This window comes from Gymnoscopelus microlampas (genome assembly GCF_963454915.1).
Source record: "Gymnoscopelus microlampas genome assembly, chromosome: 21".
Lineage (NCBI taxonomy): Eukaryota > Metazoa > Chordata > Actinopteri > Myctophiformes > Myctophidae > Gymnoscopelus > Gymnoscopelus microlampas.
Window position 1 is genome coordinate 39,768,196 of NC_139958.1, and position 25,472 is coordinate 39,793,667.

The following is a 25,472-nucleotide window of genomic DNA, read 5'->3' on the forward strand; positions in this document are numbered from 1 at the left end:
AATTTGATACTATGTTTTTAGCCAGCTACTTTGTATTCATATATATGGAATCTATGATTCTCATAGGCCTGATATCTCTACACCTCAAAGCATCAGGAATGACTGAAAATATTGTTATATAAGCCCATACAGCCTAAATGCATGGGTTAAGTACATGCTGTAGAATACACAACTTTTTGTGGGCCATTCCTAATGAATAATCATCAAATTAAGCTTATGGAAAACAATTTGACCCTCAGTCAGTCAGTTCCAGTTGGCCATAAACATTTGTGTCAAAAAATATTTGAAAACCGTAAAAAAGGGTATTTATTGATTTGTAATATGATTAAATAGGTGGAAAATGGTACAATATTAATTCGGAACTCCCTTTTTCAGGGAAGGTAGGTGTAAGAAGGCCTGTCAGCGACGCCTAGGGCCCTGTCATGGTATTACCCACTGACAAGCCTATTTAGGCAATAGCATGCTTGATACGCAGGTTATATTAGTAGGCCTACGTCAGACACAGCAAACTCTGTGTGTTTCTTTTCCCTTGTTCCTTGATTCTTGATTTGAGCGTTCATGAAACTATGTGAGTACATTATTTCAGGTCCAAAGTGTTGATTTAGTATTCATTTATATCTGGGACTCTGTATATCACTTTTATGTGACTTCATATATTCTTAATTGGAAACACCTGTTTTGTTTGGCTAGTGCTGATTTAGCTCCCCACAGCCTGCAGTTCGTTTGCATCCCTTTGGTGTATATTTTGCTACTCCTGTGATGATGACGTGCATTTTTCTTTTCTTTACAAATGTGGTGATCACTTTCATGGATACATTTAATGACTTTTGGCTTTTGGGGTAAAAGTAAAACTTCTGACCATCCATTTCATGAAGAGGACAAGTCAAAGTTATGGATAAACAAGGTCAAGTTTTGTTCTACCCCTGATAGAAGAGTATAGGACCAGTATTTCATGAGAATATTCCTCAGAAAAGCAATCTTTTGGCTACATATAAAGGCTTTATAAAAGGCTGCTGATTCATAAATATTGGCATCCTGGTTGCTTTGGAATGTAGGGACACTACCTGTAGACCATCTGTGCAAGTATGATGTAAAAACTAGAAAATGTGCTCCTCGGAGCACAAGTCTCCGCCAGCAAATATTGGAATTTATTCCAAGATTGGAACTTTGATGATAGGCGTTGCGCCTTTGCTTCTTCATCAGTTTGCAGACAATGATTAGCTTCTTCAGTTTGCATAATAAGAGTTAGTTGCACAAACTTGCACTGTGTCATCAACTGTGACTGGAAAGTACTGTTCTTGATTAATCCTGTCTAAGCTATTTATATTACGTATTGTGATGACACCAGTGTGTCTACATAATGTATTGCTCCGCCATTTCTCAGCCATTTCGTGATTATTCCTGTCTTACCTCACTTTGAAAGAGACCAAGACTCTTTCAAAGTGACACATCTATTTATAGGCCGGCTATACGTCATGCGTCTCACTAGCCAATCAGAGCACACTCTTTCAACGTATTGTCACGTGTCACGTGAGGCTTGACCAATGTTAGCTTGGCCGAGGGGGGGGGACGGAAAGTGAAAACATAGTCTCCTGGCGGAGACAATAAGAAGGAAACAAAGGATTGACTGTTTTTGTGCAGTGGTCATCACTTCATGGATGTATTTCATGACTTTTGCAGTAAAAGTAAAACTTTTGACCACCCATTTCATGAGGACGACATCTTAAATATATGAAAAAACTATGTCACAGTTTGTTCTACCCCGGGTAGGGGTATCTCAAAAACTAAGGCTCTTTTTGAGGGTTTGCCTGCCAAAATGTCGGGCCTCTGTTTTGCTTATGCAGCAGCTACACAATCCTGAACAACATTAACATAAACAAAGTCATTTTGAGATTAATCATTGATTATTTTCCAAGTAGTCTGGCAGCCACTGAGGTGGGTGGGAAATAGGGTCCATTGTTTGTTTGTTTATTTTTTTTTGGTCCACAATATTGTATATACATTTATATACATATATTCATGAAACCACTTGCTGACCAGCTGATCAGCATTGAGCCTTTTTATGTATCATTATTATTATTTCTATGGCGGGGTGGGGGGGGGGGGGGGTGTATATGACCATACCTCTATCACCAAAATAGACTCCCCTAAAGGGCCCCATAGTGTTGATTATTATTATTTTTATTATTATTTTATGAATACAAATGTTCATAACACCCTTTTTGCAAGCCATTATAACTTAATTTCAGATAGGAAAATATCAGAAAGATGGCCAAAGGAATTACAGCTACGCTTGTACCTCCAAAAATCCATGTATTATAATGACAAATGCTCAACGGTCAGCAAAGAATTGTTCAGCACGTGGAAATGTGTTATTAAGGTATAATAATTAATTGGCTAATTATGCATTGCTCAACACTCAACTCTTACGAACAAAGTTGAATTTCATACACTCTAGGCCTTGGACTTCAATCCATGCTTCATTTTATTGTGCGTTTCGCCATCTTGGCTTTCGTCAGGTGCTATGGCTGCTATTTTTTTTTATAATGACCTGGTTTTAAAGATACGTATATGGCTTAACTACCTCATGTACACAACATGTTGCTCTGCCAGTAACATTTTATGGGCTGTATTTACAGACTTACTTGGCCTAATCCATGATTACATTGCTTCCCTGGGTTTGAAAATACTCAGATTTTGCCCATGTGGAGTTGGATCTTAATTATTTGGTTAAGTGATAATGTGGCATTTTAAACTTTTTTTGTAAACCTTTTTGAAAAAACTTTTTTTTAAATCAAATGTATAGCTTGGCTTGTCCAGAATGGGACACACTGCACCCTTAATCTGAAGCTTATGAATATACTAAGGTGGTTCTGAGCCATGCCATTGTATTGTGTAGAGTTAATATTTGTGTTTGTAGATGAATATAGGTATGTTCAGTAGTAGCCTGTGTGTATATGGGTGTAGATTCTCTCTCCAAGTTGGTGTAGTAATTTTGTACTGTTTGTCACATTATATTTGTATTGTACATGATTACCTGCCCATCTGTATACATCTTTTGTTAACAATTGATTGAATAATTGATGGATTGATGGAGCCAAGGTCCAAGGTCATCGTGTTTATTTAAAGGAGTGTGCAGCCCTTACTAACCGAGAGAAGAAGTGGTTTTAGTGTACACATTCTTGCCTACCAGCACCTCCACCTCTACATATTCATATATACATATGAAACTAAATATTAAATGAAACCGACTCCGAGGATTTGTCACAGTCCCCCATTTCCCGCACAGTGGTCTGACTCTGAACAACTGAACTAAGTGGGAATGTGGACAATGATTTACCATGATAAGCATATTCTGACTGTAATTTACATATCCTGGGAGGTTGTCTCCTATGTGATCTGAGTTCGCCATTACAGCAAATTCATTATGGGTTCAATGAGGAAAACAGAATTCACTATTCACATTTGCTAGTTAAAAGAAAATTAATTTGTTTAGCTAATCTCACAAATACAATGTAGGGTCTATTATACAATCAAAACAATTAAATTGCAATTATTAATAACAAATGGTTAACAGTTTTTTCCCTCAATTTCATTGTAGCACATCACTGAACGTCACACTTGCCTCTGGATGCAACTAGAATTTTCACACATCGGTTGCTTCACTTGTCGGTGGCCTACACCTGACTAAGGTAACTATATTAACTCAGCATGCAAGCATGCAATGAGGCATGAGGCACTGGTGCACATTCATTTGTGTGTGTGTGTGTGTGTGTGTGTGTGTGTGTGTGTGTGTGTGTGTGTGTGTGTGTGTGTGTGTGTGTGGTGTGTGGTGTGTGGTGTGCGGTGTGCAACTATTGTCTTCAATCTCAAAAATGTGTTAAAGTGGTCTGTATATGTACCTAATCATTCTTATTGTGCCTGTAGTAGGCGTATCAAAAGACTGTAAAGGTAATGTGTTTTGGTATTGGCATCCATTCTCTCCTTTTTTTCTTGGACCTGTGTCTTTTTGGGAACAATATCATCCCCTTTTTGTGTGGATAAGCTACAGTAACTACCCTGCAGTAGCAATAGCATACAAAGGTCAAAATGCCATGACCTTTCTCTATGTAACTCTGCACACATCAGTGACATTCAATCATTGGTGATGGTCACATTAAAGGGAACACACAAAGGAGACCTTTGTGTCTCCTACCGGAACCACTGCTGGTTATCAAATATTGGCTTAGGAATGCGACAAAAACAAAAAAATATATATCCATGAATCCAAGTCTCCATGGGGTGACTAATCGGTAGAAAAAAAAGTCATTTTGGGGGTGAAGTATCCCTTTAACGGCTCTTGCCTGGGGGAGAGAGGGGTGAGTCCGGTAAAAATAGCCGAAATATACCATATATATGTGTAGCTAATTTCATATTTAGAATGAAGATTAAAAAACAGAGATGATTTGAATCAAATATTTAGGAAAAGTCATGAAAGGGGAACTTCCTCAGAGCTTCATGAGAGAAGATAATCCACTTTAAATTCTCAAAATCTGTCAGATTGATGGGTTAGTTACGATTGGTATGCTGCATATGTACAGTTTTATAATGCTCTTGTTATTTTCACACTTCTTGTTATGATAATATAACACCCAGGGCCGAAACAGGGATCACTAAATACATGAACTATACGACTACACCAGTTGAGTTTACACCAACAAGCCAATTAACGCTTAACATTAAAAGGAGGTTTGTATAACAAAGCTTAACTGGGTAGGGAGCTCAGTAAAACGTGTTTTTATTGCTGCCTACCAAAGAGGAGTTCAGGCAGGGGACCAATAATACATCAATACAGTGGTTTACAACTGTAATGATTGGACTGCATCCAGATTGTCTCACCAATCCTGATCCGCCACAGCTCCACACACACATCTGCACTCAAAGACACGATCAATTGGTGTCAGTGACACAAATAAGAGACATACAATAAACCCCACCCTGTTATTATAAGAAGCAATTGGCTAGGGCACCCAGCTACAGACGATTAAAAAAAAGGGGAAAAAAACACCATAGAATCTGCCCCCAGGCAGAAACAAATCAGTCGCTGAAGTAAAACAAGGTGGGAGCCTTCCTCAGCTCTGCCATTGGTTGTCATCATATGTCATAACATACAGTCTTTTTTTTTTCTCTCTCCCTCTCGTGATTTTAAGTAATGTATTATTGAGTGTTAACAATCAGAGTTGATTACCAAATGTTATGTTTTCCCCTAAGGAACCAACATGCTCCAGTTGAAATTATCTTCCCTGGCAAAAAGAGCACCTGGTGAGTTCAGTCAAATGTTACAGAACTTTCGATTAATATTAATATTGCAGTTCTACTTGATGGAGACAAAGCTTCCAATTTGAAAGGATTTTTATATATTTTATATATTTTATATATATTTTTTCAACATGTAAGTCTGAAATGATACATTTCCTTGACATGAGGAAGCTATGGGGAGAAATTTTCCAACAGACGGTTGTTTGCATTTGTGCCCTGCTTTACTTTAGGCCCTGCCCACAAATTTAAGGCAATTGCAGGAAAATAGTATGGAATATCAAAATCCTGTTTAATGGTCATTGTCACATGACTCACAAGATCATTTGTACCTAAATTGTGAAAGAAAATCTCATTTTTGCAACAAATTCTCCAAATGTGTTGCATGTGTGGTGCCCGTATGGGGGTAATGAAATTGCTTTTGGCTCTCTGTTGTTTAGAGGCCCCTCAATGTGTGATTAAAATTTGGGGCGTGTGTGCGCGCGCGTGTGTGTGTGTGTGTGTGTGTGTGTGTGTGTGTGTGTGTGTGTGTGTGTGTGTGTGTGTGTGTGTGTGTGTGTGTGTGCGAGAGAGAAAAAGAGTGCAGGCTAATGAGATTTCAAATATTCAGAATATACTGAAAAATTGATACAACACCAATACTGTTAAATGGTTCTTGGTTGTGATTCTGAATATGTTTTTGAATTGTATTTTTAATTATTAATTGTTACAGGGAGCCATGGGAGGATACTGAATCGGAGCGAAAGCTATGAGTTACTACCGCCTAATAGTGAGTAAAACTTTTGATTGACTGATTAAATACTTTATTAGCAGGTTTGTTACAAAACTAGTACAGTTAGTACAGTCAAAGGTTATTTGACTAAAAGGATAACAGAAAAAAGCCCTGGGGGCATGTTTCCATTGTGGTCTATTGTACATCTAAAATTGTGAAAAACATATGTTTCATTTCACTAGACCTTTAATCCATACAATACTATACTGGTAGAGAGCTTAGTAGCATCAACAGGTACAATATATTTACAGAGAAAGGAGGGGTGGGATAGATAAATGGATGGATGGATGCCATGGATGGATGGATGGATGGATTCGATTCATCCATGGGAGAATTTCAGTTGGCCAGAGGAAGCACAGGAATTAAGAGTTACAAAGTTATTACAGGTGCCCTTTCATGGATTTTGGTAGTTCATTCCACATTATGGTGGCAGCATAGTAGAATGCATTTTGCCCCATGTTTGAGCCACATTTGGGGGGAACAAAGTCAGTTGATCTCCATTGGGTGTTATGCCCATGGACATCACTAGAGAAGTAATTGGACAGGCATCTGGACACTGATCCTCTGAGGATCTTGAAGACCAGACCCATTGAGAGATGTTGCACTCTAGCTGTCTTCTACCTTGAGCCGACCTAGACTAGCAAGGGAGCTTGGGGGTGAGGCCTAGTAGTAGTCTTATTAGTTTGTTTTGAGAGATCTGTAGTTGTGATTTTAGTGCCATTGAGATGTTAGTGAACCATGAGGTGCAAGCATAGTCAAAATGACATTGAATGAGGGCTCCAGCTAGAGTCCTCAATGTGCTCTTGTTGATAAATGAGGAGATCCTGCCCAAAAATCTTGTTCTTTGGTTTTCATAATCATGCAATTTTTTCACCGGTAAGTTTGTTATCTAAATACAACCCAAATAGTTTACTTACCTCTTCTTTACTTGTGATTACTTACTTACTGAGGTTGTTTTTACACCCAAAAGAAAGGATTCTGTTTTAATTACAGGTTTAATGACAGTGTGTTATCAGAGAGCCAGGTGCGATATATCCCTTTAACCTCCAAAAATCACTTACCCTACCTTTAAAGGAATACTTCACCCAAGAAATGACTTTATTTCTATCGTTTTCTTACCCTGTAATGTCTTGAAGACACAGAGAATTTACGTTGTGAAATATTCCTTAATGGTGAATGAAGAATCTAAAAACGATAAAGAAACTTGGATGATTGAAGTAAATGGGAGACCAATTTTAACAACAGCAAGACGATAAAAAAAATCTGTTTATAAACTCCAAAACAGTTATAATTACTCATAACTCATAATTCAGTTCTCCGATATCCTTCGTTTTTGGATTCTTTATTCACCATTAAGGAATATCCTACTATCCTACTATAATTCTAGTAACCTCTGTCTGTTTGTCTCTCTGTAGTGGTAGGTGAAGCTACCCGGTTCTCCTCAGTGGCTGGACCAATTGCTCTGATTTTGCACACAGCCATTGACCATTACCATCTGAACTTAACTGTGAAGCCCGTTTTTCAATTTCATCAAATCTCAGCTTCTTATTAGCGTTTTTGTGTACAACACTGTCGCCATGGTTACGGGGCTGCCCAGCTATGGGACGAACTGGCTCCCGGGTTGCCAGATCATGCGCGCATATCCCCCCACGGATGCGTCGACCGGGTATGGTCTAGTTTTACAAACAAAGACATTACAGGGTAGGAAAACGAAAGAAATAAAGTCATTTCTTGTCCTTTAATAATGGTCCAGACCAAATGACAAGATCATCTGCCATGTTCTAGGACTTTTCTCCTGATCATACAATTTTATGAGGACAGCCAGTCTGGCCCCAAAAGGTGGTTAAAAATCCTAGAGGCAATGACTCATGATATACTGATTGATTGATATATATTTACATTTGTTTTTCTTTGTTAACTCAATAAGGACATTGTTCAATTACTTTACCTGTTCAACTCAGTACAGTAACATTACAACTATGTGGCCACTGTCTTTCCAGATCAACAAACAAAACCCAAAAGCCCCTGTGCATTACGCAATACCAGCAATCATTGTCCTGTAATCACAATAATAAAGTGTCAATGTATAACAGTTTTGGGAATGTATGTTTATTGGCTATAGATTTAGGTTTAATGTTAAAAACAATTAGTATGTTTACACCTGTATGTTTTCATTTCAGTGTCTGAGCTGATGGTTGTTCTGTTGGGGAATAACCTGTCAGAGAGGAATGCAGTTGGAGACCTCCTACTGGGAACGACTGTGTTCAGTGTACATGATGTTCTTTATGACTGTATGGTAGGCAGCGCTCAAGTGGAGAACACACAGATGGTGGTCATCAACACTCCAGACCTGCTAGATCCCAGCATCTCACTTACAGATATGGTCCAAAGCTGTGTGGAATGTTCTGCTCCTGCACCACATGTGTTTCTACTGGTGCTTCAGCCTGAAGACTTCACTGAAGAACAAAGAGACAAGTTACAGAAGGTTCTTGAACAATTCAGTGATCATTCATTTGATCACTCATTTGTATTAGTGTCAACACCCAAACAGCAGAGTACAGGTCAGATGTTAAACTATATGGATCATCCTCCACTCCAGGAAATGATCAGAAAATGCAGGTACAGGCACTTACAGCAGAAGAACCCTGATCTCCTAGAGCTGTTGACACGATTGGGTCAAGTTGCTAAGGAGAACAATGGACAGTACGCCCACTGTGATGTCTATTTCGATGCGTTGAGTGACCCCCCCAGTGCTCATGACAGCAAGACATCAAGACAAGCTGTGCGGTTGGATCCAAAAGGAGTGTCTGGTAAGTATGGGACAGCATATGTGTCAGTCAGTGAGCAGCTAATCTCCGGCACCGTTGGACCGATTGGTGTGACATTTTTCACGCACATTCTGATTGGCTTTCAAAGTTTGCGGCCTCTTTTGCACAAAATGCCAGAAATCATGAACGCAGCTTCCGATTGCTGTGAAACTCTGCATGCACCACCACCTCAAATTTGTCAAATTGTCCCACAAAAATGTTTTGTTGCGTTTTAAAATGTACTTCTTGTAGTTCCCTTTTCTAGTTATGATAAAGTGTTTGGTACATAATTAGGGCAGCACCTAGTTGTTTCATTTTCTTTGAGGGATGGAAATTTGGAAATCATCCCATCAGTCATCAAGAACACGTTGTCAAACCAAGTTATTATACAAAAGACCTAACTATCTATATACAGTCGCGTAGTGGTTGGACTTCTGGGTCATTCTGGTATAGGACCTCATTCTGGTAGGACAACTCATATTTCCATAAAACACCAAATAAAGACAGTTCCCACAAATGACACCATGATCAGACAGATGATAATGAACGCTCTCCTCTTCATGCTGTTGTCCCCATGTGGATTAACCATAAGCAGATGTACATTTCTGCAATTTATCGGCAGACATATTGGAAGATATGGCGCCATATTGGAACCTGATGTTATTTTTTATTTTACTTGGTAGATACCTCCAGAACATATTTTCTTAAATCAAAATGAGGGGGAAAGCAAAGATTTACAGCCCCAGCAAAGTGATATAGTCCAAAACGTAGGCCCAGTTACAGCCATTTTGAAATCTGCGTGACATCTGTGGCAAATGTCATGCTTGTATCACGAACTGAACTATCATGTATTGAAAACAGCAATTTCCCGCCTGACTATATAGATACAAATTTATTACATGTCAAACTTGAACAAAACACTTATCCAAAAAGCATGACTTTGAAATAATGAATTATTGTCAATATCAATGAAAGAAGTCCCTATACCCCGGTAAAGTACCTGGGAAGCTGGTGTTTGGTTTAGTGAATCACTCTTGATTGCACTGAACTCCTTGCATCATGTTTGATGAGTTCAGTATATATATATATATATATATATATATATATATATATATATATATATATATATATATATATATATATATATATATATATATATATTTTTTTTTTTATATATATATATATATATATATATATATATATATATATATATATATATATATATATATATATATATACTGAACTCATCAAACATGATGCAAGGAGTTCATCATGTTTGAAAAAAAAATATATATATATATATATATTTTTTTTTTATTTTTTTTTATTATTTTTTTCTTCTTCTTTTTTTTAAATTAATCATGTCTTTTTTTCCCTTGTCTTTTTTAAGCTTCTGGATTCAGGATTGTGCTTCTTGGGAAAAGTGAGGACAAAAAGACAACACTTAGTAACTTCATCACAGGAAAAGGGGCTACTCGTTATCAATTGATGCCATACAAGCACTGTGTGGCAGACGATGGGCAGTGGCAGGGAAAGTCTGTCAGAGTAGTGAAAACCCCAGACTTCTTAGTCAGTCAGTCTGTTAAATCATTAATAGAGGAAATGGAGAAGTGTGCATCTCTTTGTTCACCGGGACCAAATGTGATCCTGCTGTTATTGAAGCCTAATGAATTCAGTGAGGGAGACAGACACATGCTGAACATCCCCCTACGTTTGTTTCATCAAGAGGCCTTTAAACACTCAATTGTCATCACAACAAATGAGGGACATGAAACAAACGTCTCTATAAAACAGGCCATTGAAGACTGTGGAGGAAGACTGTACAGGATGAGTGAAAACAATCATTCATCACTGATGGAGAAGATCGAGAGCATTCTGAGTGAAAACAGAGGAACATACCTCACCTTAGTTGAAGGTCCAGACACCATGACACCACAGTCCAACCCGCCTTTGAACTTGGTGCTGTGTGGCACAAGAGGAGCTGGGAAGATTTCTGCAGCCAACACCATTCTGGGTCAGACGTACAGCCCTGGGTCTAGTCCCTCTACAGAGTGTGTGAAGAGACAGGAGGTGGTGTGTGGGCGCTGGGTGACCTTGGTGGACCTGCCTGCCCTGTATGGAACATCTGAGGAGGCAGTGATTTGCAATGCATTCAGATGTGTCTCTCTCTGTGATCCAGAGGGTGTCCATGCCTTCCTGCTGGTTGTTTCTGATGGTTCCCTCACCGATGAAGATAAGAGAGAGTTAAACACCATCCAGGGTGTATTCAGCTCTAAGATCAATGACTTCACCATGGTTCTATTGACTGTAGAAACAGAAACAGGCATCCAGGAGTTGCGTCAGAGCTATGGAGGCCGATGCACTGTCTTCAACATTAAGGACAGAAATCAGGTTTCTGAGGTGTTGGATGCTGTAGAAAGGATGAGACCACTGGAGGGGACACTCTGCTTCACAAGAGAAATGTTTATCAAGGCCCAGATTGAAAAGAACATACAACTGAAAAAAGACAACGCCAGGCTCCAAGCTAATCTTGGGTGTAAAGGTATTCCAGGTGATGATGACAATCAGAGCACCGATTGCCTCAGGATGGTGCTGATAGGGAAGACAGGCAGAGGAAAAAGCTCCTCAGGAAACACTATTCTGGGTCGGGATGTATTTGAATCCTCATACTTCCAGGGATCTGCCACCAAGCGTTGCCAGAAAGCATCTGGTGAAGTAGATGGCCGTCGCGTTGTTGTAGTTGATACACCTGGTTTGTTTGATACAACTCTGTCCCATGACGAGGTTTATGAGGAGCTGATAAAATGCATGAATCTGTTGTCCCCAGGCCCTCATGTCTTCCTGTTGGTGTTAGAGATTGGCCGACTGACACAAGAGGAGAAAGAAACATTGAAGCTAATCCAGAAAGCCTTTGGAAAGGATTCCAAGACATTCACCATCATTCTTTTCACAAGAGGAGACTCATTGAAGATAAACAATGGGTCCATTGAGGAATTCATAAACAAGGGTTTAGATGCTTCATTTAAGAACCTGCTTGATGACTGTGGAGGAAGGTACCACGTCTTCAACAACATTGATAAAGACAACCAAAAACAAGTCTGTGATCTGCTGATGAAGGTTGAGGAAATGGTGGAGGCGAGTGGTGGGAGATGTTACACCACAGAGATGTTCCAGGAGGCTGAAGCAGCCATTCAAAAAGAAGTGAAAAGGATTTTAAAAGAAAAGGAAGATGAGATGAAGAGAGAGATGGAAGCCCTATTAAGAACACATGAAGAAGAAAAGAAAGAAATGAGAGGAAAGATGGAAGAGCAGCAACGTGACATTGAAAAGGAGAGAGAACTACGAGAGAAACAACTGAAAGCAAAGGAGGACCAAATCAAGAAAGTGGATGAGGAGAGGAAGAAAGAACAGGAAACAAGAAAAGAGGAGGACAGAATAAGGAAGGCGGAGGAGGTCACAAAACGAAAGGAGTGGGAAGAAACACTTGAGGCCCTGGAGAAAGAGAAGAAAATAGGATATGAACGCGAGCAAGAAGAAATGAGAAAACAACGAGAAAAATGGGAGAAGGAAAGAGAAGGATGGTGGGATAAAAGACACCAGGAAGATGAAGTGAGAAGAGAAGAAGAACAACAGAAAATAAAAAGACTTCAGGAGGAATTTGATATGGAAAGAGAAAAACACGAGAAAAAAAGAAAAGAAGAGGATGAAAACAGACAACAAGAAGAAGGAAAAGTACGAAAGAAAATGGAGAAAGATCATGAAGAAAAACTGAAGATGATGGAGAAGAAATATGAAGACCAGGCCAGAAAACAAGCTGAGGAGGCCAGAAAACAAGCTGAGGAGGCCAATGAATTCAAAAAAAAATACGAGATGCTCTTAAATATAAAGAAAAAAGATAAAAAGAAAGATCTTTTTGAAGTTCTCTCTCAGGAACTGAACGAGCAACTGAAAGAGAGACTGCATGAGATAGGAGAGTGCGTCATATCATGAGATCATTGATATGATGAAAGCATTCAAAAGCATCTATAGCGTCAATATTTTTCCAAGTAATTTTAACATATTCAATCACATGATTTTATTGTACATTACATTTTACATTACTTTGCTTTCCTGTCTGCATGGCCGGACCGGGACAGAAATTCAGGCCGGGATTCATACACCCAGACTACCCTACCCACACACTGCACACTGCATGCATGCACGCACACACAAATGCATGCACAAATGCATGCACACGTGCACGCACAATGTCCACAATCACACATTCCATAATGAAGTTGTGAAAATCGTCAGTCTAGGACTGGCCAAAATGACTTCAAATCAATATCACAATTATGTCAAAACTTTGCCTCGATTCCAATTAATGAACAATTACAGTTTTTTTTTAATACAGAGAAGAGCCGATCTACAAGCTCACAAAGCTACGCAATGTTGTTGTTTATGTTTTTTTATTGCCCAGCTCTTAAGACGTCACACATATTTTACCAAAACAAGCATATAAACAGCTGCAACCATATCATATCCAACACAACCAGATGAACCACATTGACAAACTGGAAGCAATTGATTTGTGTTCACGTTCACATTGGGCCAATTATACATATACTGTAGACAAACTGTGTGTAGAAAATGTTTCATTCCTCATTTGCACAGATTTGAAGCTATTTCTGTGAGCAGCCTAAAATAGCCTCAATGCATAGTTGTCTTTTTAAAATAGCAGTAACATATCGCATAATATTGATTCATATTTGATCTGCTCTCCCTCCACCTCTCTCACAGACTAGGTTGATTCAGGTGGGGCAGAAAGTGAAGCAAACTAAACATATGTTGATTCTTCTTTAAAAAACAAAAAAGCAAAGAGAAAAAGATGACTGACATTTGACAATGGAGTCGGGTTACTAAAAGATAAACAAAGCCAGATAAATAGCTTTTAAGACATGGACAGAAGCTTGATCTGCAGCATAATATGTTAAACTGTCTGCTTAAAAGTTGTCTATTGATCTAGTTAAGTCTGGTTAAAGGTTTTGTCATGATCTTGTTAAGTATGGTTCCATTTTTATTAAACTGTTTTGATAAAGGTTTTGTATTTTATTTTGTTAAACTGTCTGGCTAAATATAAAAACTTTGTATTGATTCTGTTAAACAAACTGCTTAACTATAACTGATTTTCCTCCTTCAAAACAGTAAATAATAATCAATAAATGAGGAATGCAAACTGGTTCTCTTTGCAGTGCTCATCATTTTCATACACAACTTATTTTTATTCAATTATAAATAGCTATACTTGACAGGAGGTTGTGTGTGGGGCTGTGGGTGCTGGGTGACCCTGGTGGACCTGCCTGCCTGGCATGAAACATCTGAGGAGGCAGGGATTCATAATGCATTCAACTGTGTCTCTCTCTGTGATCCAGAGGGTGTCCATGCCTTCCTGCTGGTTGTTCCTGATGGTCCCCTCACCGATGAAGATAAGGGAGAGTTAAAGACCATCCAGGGTGTATTCAGCTCTGAGATCAATGACTTCACCATGGTTCTGTTGACTGTAAATCAAAACTGTTCCAAAATGAGGAACAATTTAAACACTTAACCCCAATTTCATATTGTATTTCAATTTATATTTTGGCTTTTCAAAAATAGCTGATCTACCAACTCACAACACGTCACAACAATGCTACATGCTGTGAGCTTGGCTATTGCGGAACATGCAAAAACACTGTATTGGTCCTTTAAATTAATAGTTCACATTACTGTAAAACCACAATGGATACAGTATACTTTCAGAATCATATTGATTTAAAGTTGTTTCTTGACAAAAGCTACATCACAGCATTTTCAATGGCTGTCAGTATCAACATAAAATAACAACAGATGTGTTCTGTGTGCAGTTTGTCATCACATTAAGTCTCATGTTTTATTCTATTGCCACTTTACCAACCTCACACGGGTGGGTAGTAACTAACAACATTTAATCAGGATTACATAATCACATTATGAAAAATCAGTAACTATATTCAGTTCAGATTATGTTAAAGGAGACACACCATGAATTTCACTTTTTTTTATTTTTTTTGTATTTTTTTGGCTCCCCAGTGTCTCTTGTACCCCAAAAAATATTTTCTTTTAACATTCAGTCATTCATTCTCATTTCAGAGATTTTCAGAATGGGCGTGTCTGAACAGGCCATCTCAGAATGGCAAGTTTGCTTACCTCACCAAACTTTCTGCCCATGTATTTTGACAGACAGAATTGCTCAGTACCGCAGTACAGCACCCCCCTAGCCAACTGGACGTTTTGGTATTGCAGCTGAAAGTGCTTTATAAGCCTAAGAGAATTGACTTGGGATGAGTATATCTGAGTGTTGATTTAGGCTCAAACCTTTTGAAAATGGTTTGAGGGACATACACCATATGATATTAAATATCAAATATTTTTTTTTAATTCATGGTGTGTCTCCTTTAAAAAAAAAAGTGCAATTAGATTATAGTTACACTGTTAAGGAAGCTTGAGTACATCTTTAAACATGTTGATTTTCAACCCTCACAGTCAAGCCAGTCTGGGTTTGTCAATCCAGATCTCTGCTATCCCAACCCACAAGCTCTACAGATCTACAAGCTCACAATGCATCGCATTGCAACAGGGTGTGAGATATATTTTTGTGGTGTATCTATTTATTTATCAGGGACAGTGCACATTAATCAACATGTCAGTTTTCACATCCATGTAAATGAGCCAGAATTAGCCAAAGTCATCTGCAGTCCCTGAGCAGGCTGTTAAAAGTGGTGACATATCCATACAAAAAAAGGCATCAGTACAAAACAAGGCAAGTACCACCAGTGACAAATGGAGCTGATAATTACCCATGATTACCAATCTCTAAAGGTTGAACTTGTAGGTCAGATAGTTGGTGGTCTCTCTTACTTCGTCAGGGAGACTATTCCAGTGATGGGAGGCTCTAGACTGTCTCACCATACACACTCCGTTGTTCTGCCACCACTTTCCCTTCTCTCTATAAACCGTTTCAGTGGTGGAGGTGCAAGCCCATTTAACATTTTAAAAATGAGACAAGCATCTGAAAAATGTTTAAAGCTATCAAAATGAAATTAATTATACGTTTGAACTATATGGCAATGGTGGTAACAATTGGGCTTTTGGTCAAGTGTTTTTAATGTCTGTTTGTAAAGTGACTATGGGTTTCAAAGTATTTGTCTGTGACCAGGTTGTGAAGCAGTATGTGAATGTGTGAGAAAATCATAGCATGCATGAAGAGTTTAGCTGCGTCTGTTGTTAGATATGGTCTTATGTGCCTGAAATTAGACAGGTTGAATTTGATTGTGTTGGCTGCATTTTTAACATGTTTTTTAAATGTCAAGTTTGAGTATAATGTGATTCCAAGATATTTAAATTCAGAAAACATTTTCCTGTGACAACTATGTCAGGATAAACGGTGGAGGCCTGTGTTTCCAAGTACTTGGGAAAATGCATTGCTTTATTGATAAATAGATAGATCAAATGTCCTTGTGTGTTTTAATACATGTTGTGTCCATATCATAAGCATCCTTTGCTTTTGAGTCTCTTAAGGAGCTCATGATCTCAACCACTGCAGATTCTGTGATTTCTCCTATCCTGAAAATAGGCTTGTCCTCATTAATGGGAGCACAGGTCAAAATTATAGTGGGGAAGCTTTTGGCCAGCTCCCCAACTGAATTTATACAAAAAACTATTAAAAGTATTTGCAATCACATCATGATTGCAATTCCAATCATGATGTGTTCCATTCACTTTAAGTTCATATTCATTTTTTTGTTCTGATCCATTTCTCCCGGTTAATTTATTAAGGTTTTCCCAAATCAATTTCCCATTTCCCCTTGCATCTTCTATTACTTTAATAAAGAAATCAGCTTTTACTTTCCTTAAATTCCTTATTTCGAAGACTTGTGACTGCCTGTCACTGATGTAATATAACCTGATTTGAGTGATCGCTTCAATGCAAAATTTCACTCTCTCATCTGCTGACAGAGGGCGCCATTGAGCCATGGCAGGGTGTTCTTTTGTCTAGTTATACACTACTGTAAGGGTACTCTGTTTGTAATTGTCTCAACAATATTGCTGCTACTCTCTACATCCTCACTACACAGAACATTACAGTCTGTTTTAGAGCCCTATCAAGATTCTCAAATTCATTTTTTGGAATTCTCTGGAGAAAGGATTTCGGTTTTGCGGTATTATCAAACCGTTTAGCCTACTGGTGACTTTCCTTACCAGTAATGTGATGTTATGGTCAGACCAGGGGCGTCACAGGGGGGGTGTAAGTGGGACTGAGTTACTAGGCCCCAAACAAAAACAAAACAAAAAATTGGGGTCTTTTTTAAAGAAAAAAAAATCTTAGGGGGGCCCACAGTGAATCTTTTTCTCCAGGGCCCAGAATTTGGTGCTACGCCCCTGGGTCAGACATACCAGTTATCAAATGATATGATTTTGTCACTCTCTCAGGCCTATTTGTGAACATTAAATCAATTTGTGTCTGTGAGGAATTTGTTATTAATGTTGGACCTTTCACCAAGTGAGATTGAACTTGTCTGTTACCTCCTTAAGTTTTTTCCTACCTGATTTATTAGTCCAATAAAAAGAACCAATGCCCCCTCCAACCCACACACACATACACACACACACACACACACACACACACACACACACACTTTCCCCCTATTCTATCCCTCCTAAACACATTATACCCAGAAATTATTTTTTTAATTACTTTTAATAGCTGCCACCGAGGAGGTTTGGTTTAACCATGTTTCTGAAAGACATAGAAAGTCCAGGTTAGAGTCAGACAGCAGGTGTTCCAATTGCGTGTTGTTTGCACGATTCTACGGATGTTCAATGTCCGCCCAATAGTCCCTTTGGTTTGGACTTTGGGTCCCAGATAATTTTTTGCATGAGTGTTGAAGATTTTCGTCTTGCGGTATTTCTTTGATCACTGGATTTAGTCCCTTATTGTTTGTTGGGGGGCGCAATGAAGATGTCACGGTGGGTGCTCACCAGTCACCACCACCACCACCGCCGGCTGTCTGTGGATACAGGCGTCCCCCGCCGCACACTTTATAGCGGCCGCAGATACAGGTGGACCTGCTGCCTGCACCCTCAGCTCGTTCATCAGCGAAGACTGTCTGCGCCACGCCAAGATTAGCCACGGCTGACTGTGGATATATAGCTCTGGTTCAGAGCGTTAGTGAGTTCCCTCTAACGCTCTGGAAGACCCCTCGCTCTGCGCATGTATAAAGGAATTCCACTGCCCTGCCAGCGCTCAAGTGTAGTGAAAATAAACAAAACCATTTCGCTACTCACCGAAGCAAATGCTGTTTTGTGTTGTTGAATGTCTATTCTCCAACCCCGCACGCCTAAACGCACCCCACCTACTCTGTAAAATACACTTTTTGGGCAGAAAATAAAATATGTCAGCGAGACGGACATTATTTGTATTTACTCCACAGTGCCCTCTACAGATCTGGGGGATATGAACTTACCATTAACCAAAATGTAGAGGGCACTGTGGAGTAAATACAAATAATGTCCGTCTCGCTGACATATTTTATTTTCTGCCCAAAAAGTGTATTAAGTATATATTATCACTACACTTGAGCGCTGGCAGGGCAGTGGAATTCCTTGTACATGCGCAGAGCGAGGGGTCTTCCAGAGCGTTAGAGGGAACTCACTAACGCTCTGAACCAGAGCTAGTGGATATACAACAAGCGTCCCCCGTCGCACGCCATCATAGCAGCCTCGGCTACAGGTAGCTCTGTTGAGCTCCGTTCCGTCAGCAGAAATTGGACTTCCGGTTTTTGAGCTAGCAGAAATAAGGGTTCCGGTTGCCTTCAAAATAAGAGCGTAAATTTTTTATGTTTTTTAAAAGACACAAATCTAATTTAAAAATACATTTATGATGTATGCCTTTTAAATGGCTCATACTAAAACACTTCTAAGTGGCAAGTTTAAAAAAGAAAGACACAATTGTATTTAAAAAATACATTTATGATGTACATTATGTCTTTTTAAATGGCTTATACTAGATCACTTCTAAGTGCCAGGTTGTTCCAGTTTGAAATTGGCTATTGACCCTCATTAAATGTGCACTTAGCACTGTTTTGCACTTTAACTGGATATTGATTTGTGTGTGTTACATATATGTATTGTTTTTGTATTGTTTGTCCATTGTTGTAATAATGATGACTCTAGGCCAGGTCACTCTTGGAAAATGATGATGATATAATATTGTTTATTGCAGAAGCAAATAAACAATGATAAAAGAGACCACAAGATATGCTACAAATAATAATAGTAGATAGTGCAAGCGAGATAAAAAAAAAGAGAAGAATTTGGGGTTTATAAAGTTGATCTCACGTATTTAAAAACTAAAATACAATACAAATACAAAAGTAATCAGAAAAAAAATATTACAAATTTATATTATTTAACAACATATATACAACATGGAAACACAGCATAAAAAAAGATAGAGAAATATTAGTACATTTTGAGTGTGTGTGTGTGTGTGTGTGTGTGTGTGTGTGTGTGTGTGTGTGTGTGTGTGTGTGTGTGTGTGTGTACTTCTCCATAACTGAGCGCCCCTAAACTTGATAGAAAATGGATACAGACCAGTAGAGAATATTGGTGAACATTTGAGAGATAATTTGTAAAAAAAAAAGAAAGTGGCAGGCCGCCCAGTGCGGCCTGACGTAAGAAAAGTGCCAATTTCAGACAATACTGGACACTGGACAGGAGACGGCTGTTGGCGCCAGCACTTTTGACATACGCACACGTTCAGGGAGACCCCCTCTACAACGCCACACTCTCCGCTAAGCCAGACAGGTGTATTTGGAAAAATGGTGGGCCGTCCAGTGAGGTCAGGGGTCAGAAAACAGCCATTTTTAGTGCATAGACTTCACAAATTGGGCGCTGGACACGAGACAGCTATTTGTGGCAGCACTTGTGACATACGCACGCGTTCAGGGAGACCCCCTCCACAACGCCACACTCTCCGCTAAGCCAGACAGGTGTATTTGGAAAAGTGGCGGGCCGTCCAGTGAGGTCAGGGGGCAGAAAACAGCCATTTTTAGTGCATAGACTTCACAAATTGGGCGCTGGACACGAGACAGCTATTTGTGGCGGCACTTGTGACATACGCACGCGTTCAGGGAGACCCCCTCTACAACGCCACACTCTCCGCTAAGCCAGACAGGTGTATTTGGAAAAGTGGCGGGCCGTCCAGTGAGGTCAGGGGGCAGAAAACAGCCATTTTTAGTGCATAGACTTCACAAATTGGGCGCTGGACACGAGACAGGAATTTGTGGCGGCACTTGTGACATACGCACGCGTTCAGGGAGACCCCCTCTACAACGCCACACTCTCCGCTAAGCCAGACAGGTGTATTTGGAAAAGTGGCGGGCCGTCCAGTGAGGTCAGGGGTCAGAAAACAGCCATTTTTAGGGCATAGACTTCACAAATTGGGCGCTGGACACGAGACAGGAATTTGTGGCGGCACTTGTGACATACGCACGCGTTCAGGGAGACCCCCTCTACAACGCCACACTCTCCGCTAAGCCAGACAGGTGTATTTGGAAAAATGGCGGGCCGTCCAGTGAGGTCAGGGGTCAGAAAACAGCCATTTTTAGTGCATAGACTTCACAAATTGGGCGCTGGACACGAGACAGGAATTTGTGGCGGCACTTGTGACATACGCACGCGTTCAGGGAGACCCCCTCTACAACGCCACACTCTCCGCTAAGCCAGACAGGTGTATTTGGAAAAGTGGCGGGCCGTCCAGTGAGGTCAGGGGTCAGAAAACAGCCATTTTTAGTGCATAGACTTCACAAATTGGGCGCTGGACACGAGACAGGAATTTGTGGCGGCACTTGTGACATACGCACGCGTTCAGGGAGACCCCCTCTACAACGCCACACTCTCCGCTAAGCCAGACAGGTGTATTTGGAAAAATGGCGGGCCGTCCAGTGAGGTCAGGGGTCAGAAAACAGCCATTTTTAGTGCATAGACTTCACAAATTGGGCGCTGGACACGAGACAGGAATTTGTGGCGGCACTTGTGACATACGCACGCGTTCAGGGAGACCCCCTCTACAACGCCACACTCTCCGCTAAGCCAGACAGGTGTATTTGGAAAAGTGGCGGGCCGTCCAGTGAGGTCAGGGGTCAGAAAACAGCCATTTTTAGTGCATAGACTAAACAAATTGGGTGCTGGACACGAGACAGGTATTTGTGGCGGCACTTGTGACATACGCACGCGTTCAGGGAGACCCCCTCTACAACGCCACACTCTCCGCTAAGCCAGACAGGTGTATTTGGAAAAGTGGCGGGCCGTCCAGTGAGGTCAGGGGGCAGAAAACAGCCATTTTTAGTGCATAGACTTCACAAATTGGGCTCTGGACACGAGACAGGAATTTGTGGCGGCACTTGTGACATACGCACGCGTTCAGGGAGACCCCCTCTACAACGCCACACTCTCCGCTAAGCCAGACAGGTGTATTCGGAAAAGTGGCGGGCCGTCCAGTGAGGTCAGGGGTCAGAAAACAGCCATTTTTAGGGCATAGACTTCACAAATTGGGCGCTGGACACGAGACAGGAATTTGTGGCGGCACTTGTGACATACGCACGCGTTCAGGGAGACCCCCTCTACAACGCCACACTCTCCGCTAAGCCAGACAGGTGTATTTGGAAAAATGGCGGGCCGTCCAGTGAGGTCAGGGGTCAGAAAACAGCCATTTTTAGTGCATAGACTTCACAAATTGGGCGCTGGACACGAGACAGGAATTTGTGGCGGCACTTGTGACATACGCACGCGTTCAGGGAGACCCCCTCTACAACGCCACACTCTCCGCTAAGCCAGACAGGTGTATTTGGAAAAGTGGCGGGCCGTCCAGTGAGGTCAGGGGTCAGAAAACAGCCATTTTTAGTGCATAGACTTCACAAATTGGGCGCTGGACACGAGACAGGAATTTGTGGCGGCACTTGTGACATACGCACGCGTTCAGGGAGACCCCCTCTACAACGCCACACTCTCCGCTAAGCCAGACAGTTGCATTGCAGGCTTGCAGGCTTATGCAAAGGCTAAAATGTAATTAGATACCATGTTATGTAGACAGATGCCAGGCCATTGTTGACCTGGCATCCTATAGTTTGAATAGTTTCAATGTAGAGATTATAGATTTTTTGGGGGGATAGGGAGCTGTTAGACTGATGATTCTTGGTTTACATACAGTATGATCCTAGATTACTATTTCTATGCATTTGATGTATTACCTTGCTTACTGTAAATCGCTCTGGATTAAGAGCGTCTGCTAAATGCCTAAATGCCTAAATTGTAAATCACATTGTGAGCTTGTACAGTATATCGCCTATTTTAACTATTTTAAAATAGTCCCAGTCCCACACGTACAGTCCCAGTCGGCAAAGTGTCACCTGGTACTACCAGGTGACCAAGTGACACTTATTTGCACAATGTTATTTGCACAATGCACTGACAGACACATCTAAGAACTCTCAAACCCATAGAATCACTTTACAAACAGACATTAAAAACACTTGATCAAAAACCCAACCGTTACCACCATTGCCGTATAGTTCAAAAGTATAATTTATTTAATTTTGATAGCTAGAGGGGGTCTAAAAAAAGTAAAAAAGTAAAAAAGTAAAAAAGTAAAGTAAAAAAAAAATAGTGCTTTTTCCACCACTGCAAGTTGTCCAATGTGTCCATCCGAATACCTTTTTGTTTAGCTTTAAACATTTTGCAGATGCCTGTCTCATTTTTAAGGTTTTAAATGGGCTTGCACCTCCACCACTAAAACAGTTCATAGAGCGAAGGGAGAGTGGTGACAGATCAACAAGGGCAACTACCAGAGGAGACTGTGAGGTACCATTCAGACGGAGTGTGTTGGTAAAACAGTCTTCTCTGTTAGAGCCCCCCATCACTGGAACAGTCTTCCTACCGAAGTAAGAGAGACCAACAACTTTCTAACCTTCAAATTCAACCTTAAAAGATGGCTAAAAGCTAACCAAATTTGTAATCATGAGTAAATTTCGCCTCCATTAATCACTGATGTGTCTCCTCCTATTTTACTGTATTGTACTATGTCTACTTGTTTTGTATAATTGACAATGTCTCTTTTTGTATGGATAACTATACCACTTTTTTAACAGCCTGCCCAGGGACTACAGATGAAAATTAGCCAACTCTGGCTCATTTACATGGACGTGAATAACTGACATGTTGATCAATGTGCATTGTCCCTGTTAAATAAATAAATATAAATAAATGTGCACAAGTGATTCTGACGTATATCTGCATGCTAATCGTCTATTTTCACTATTTCAAAAAAAATTTTTTTAGAGGGGGTCTGAAAATGGCTGTTTTCTGACCCCTGACCTCACTGGACGGCCCGCCACTTTTCCAAATACACCTGTCTGGCTTAGCGGAGAGTGTGGCGTTGTAGAGGGGGTCTCCCTGAACGCGTGCGTATGTCACAAGTGCCGCCACAAATACCTGTCTCGTGTCCAGCGCCCAATTTGTTTAGTCTATGCACTAAAAATGGCTGTTTTCTGACCCCTGACCTCACTGGACGGCCCGCCACTTTTCCAAATACACCTGTCTGGCTTAGCGGAGAGTGTGGCGTTGTAGAGGGGGTCTCCCTGAACGCGTGCGTATGTCACAAGTGCCGCCACAAATTCCTGTCTCGTGTCCAGCGCCCAATTTGTGAAGTCTATGCACTAAAAATGGCTGTTTTCTGACCCCTGACCTCACTGGACGGCCCGCCATTTTTCCAAATACACCTGTCTGGCTTAGCGGAGAGTGTGGCGTTGTAGAGGGGGTCTCCCTGAACGCGTGCGTATGTCACAAGTGCCGCCACAAATTCCTGTCTCGTGTCCAGCGCCCAATTTGTGAAGTCTATGCCCTAAAAATGGCTGTTTTCTGACCCCTGACCTCACTGGACGGCCCGCCACTTTTCCGAATACACCTGTCTGGCTTAGCGGAGAGTGTGGCGTTGTAGAGGGGGTCTCCCTGAACGCGTGCGTATGTCACAAGTGCCGCCACAAATTCCTGTCTCGTGTCCAGCGCCCAATTTGTGAAGTCTATGCACTCCAGTGAACAGCATTTATCCATTTAGATACATTTTTTATGTTATTAAAACAGTTAAACACCTTTTTTATTACAAATATACATAATATGTGTTTTCTAGCTTCGTTTAAATGCTTAATTTATAGTTTTAATGTGCAAATGAACCGTTTTTCAATGGTTTTCAATGGTTTCTTTTTACTCTAGAGGGTACTCTTATTCTGAAGAGATCGTCAACCGGAAGTCTTATTTCTGCTCCGTTATTTCTGCTGACGGAACACAGCTAACTGTGTGCGCCCACGGCGCCTCCAGCAGCGCAGACTGCGCCACACCAAGAGTATTCACTCCTGGTGTGGTGATTGCGGACATATTGGTCAAGGCACCCCCTCCACTGCCATGCACTCCCCGCGTTTGCAGGCGTCTCCCGTCGCACGCCTCCCGGCTGCCAGCACGGGACCCCAACAACACCGACCCGACCTCCGGTAGGAGTGGGATGGAAGTCCATCGCGCCCAGGGGTAGCAGCCCGTCGCCGTCGGTCAGGTGAGGTCCTGGGTTCGGCTGGATATCACCGGGCCAGCAGTAGAGAGAGTTTTGTCACTCGGAATGGTCGATTTGATCTCTGTTCTCCCTGTCGAACTTTTATGGCTCGTTGTTGGTGGAGTAGCGTGGCCGTTGTTTAGCAGAGTGGACTGGAGTAGGTTACGTGTTGCCTCCATGTATTGAGAATGATATCTCGGTGATCAGGTTTGAATAACAGCAACGCTGTGGCAGTTCACCCTGCCACTGATGATACATATAACCGACTTTAGTAAATTCCTGTGTTCTTGAATTATTCTGTATTGTTTAAGTTGCAGAGAATGATATTTGTTTGATTGTATTGCTATATTGTTTGATGGTTGATTGTTTGATTGCATTGACTCCAGTGTAGGGAGCATGCAATCAAGCATGCTCATTCCACCCATGCTGAACCATACCAACTGTGGGTTGGTTTAAAATTGGTAAAGTGGGAAGATGGGTACTCTAATATTAATTATTATGTGGGTAATTCTGTGAGTAATATGTGACACTTTAAAGTGTGGATATGAATTGTAATGTCTCTGGACATTACAATTAACTGGTTAAATTGAGGATTCAATTCAGGTTTGGTACGGTCCAATGGGCGGGGGCCTAGCTAGCTAGCTCTTTGAGCAACGTCAGAAGTGATCTGTCACTGCAGTATATTGGTTTTGTGTATATGGCAGGTTGAAACACAAACCGGGTTGTACAAAGGCAAACTTGTTAAGTTTGTCGTGTTTTTTTGTGTGTGCTCCAGCAGCAGCACCTGCCTGACTGCAGGTCCGCACCGCCACCGCACCGCCATCAGCCCTATATATATTTCGGCCATTTGAAAATAGCAGATCTACAAGCGCACAATGCATCGCTGACTCGCTGCAACGCATTGTGTGCTTGTAGATCTGCTATTTTCAAATGATTTTTTAAT

The 25,472-nt window shown here is 40.9% G+C and overlaps 2 protein-coding genes across 3 annotated transcripts in view; both read left to right on the forward strand.

The window, feature by feature from the left end:
• Positions 1–25,472, forward strand: part of LOC311038361 (GTPase IMAP family member 8-like) — a 58,598-nt gene that overhangs the window by 13,184 nt on the left and 19,942 nt on the right. Inside the window, exons 1-3 of one of the 2 annotated variants that reach the window (XM_084047843.1) lie at positions 5,458–5,565; positions 6,008–6,064; positions 8,248–8,877. The exons of the other annotated variant lie outside the window; for it this stretch is intronic. Of the exons in view, the coding sequence (XP_083903969.1) occupies position 6,064; positions 8,248–8,877 (631 nt within the window). The 5' untranslated portion in view covers positions 5,458–5,565; positions 6,008–6,063. Of the gene's footprint in view, positions 1–5,457; positions 5,566–6,007; positions 6,065–8,247; positions 8,878–25,472 lie in introns of those variants that run through there. 2 annotated transcript variants of the gene reach the window in all.
• Positions 11,191–24,511, forward strand: LOC311037290 (uncharacterized protein; the record flags this gene model as incomplete). Its single annotated transcript, XM_084046412.1, has 3 exons — positions 11,191–12,675; positions 14,288–14,413; positions 24,275–24,511. Exons 1-3 carry the CDS (start codon positions 11,296–11,298, stop codon positions 24,509–24,511), a joined length of 1,743 nt encoding a protein of 580 aa, XP_083902538.1. The 5' UTR covers positions 11,191–11,295.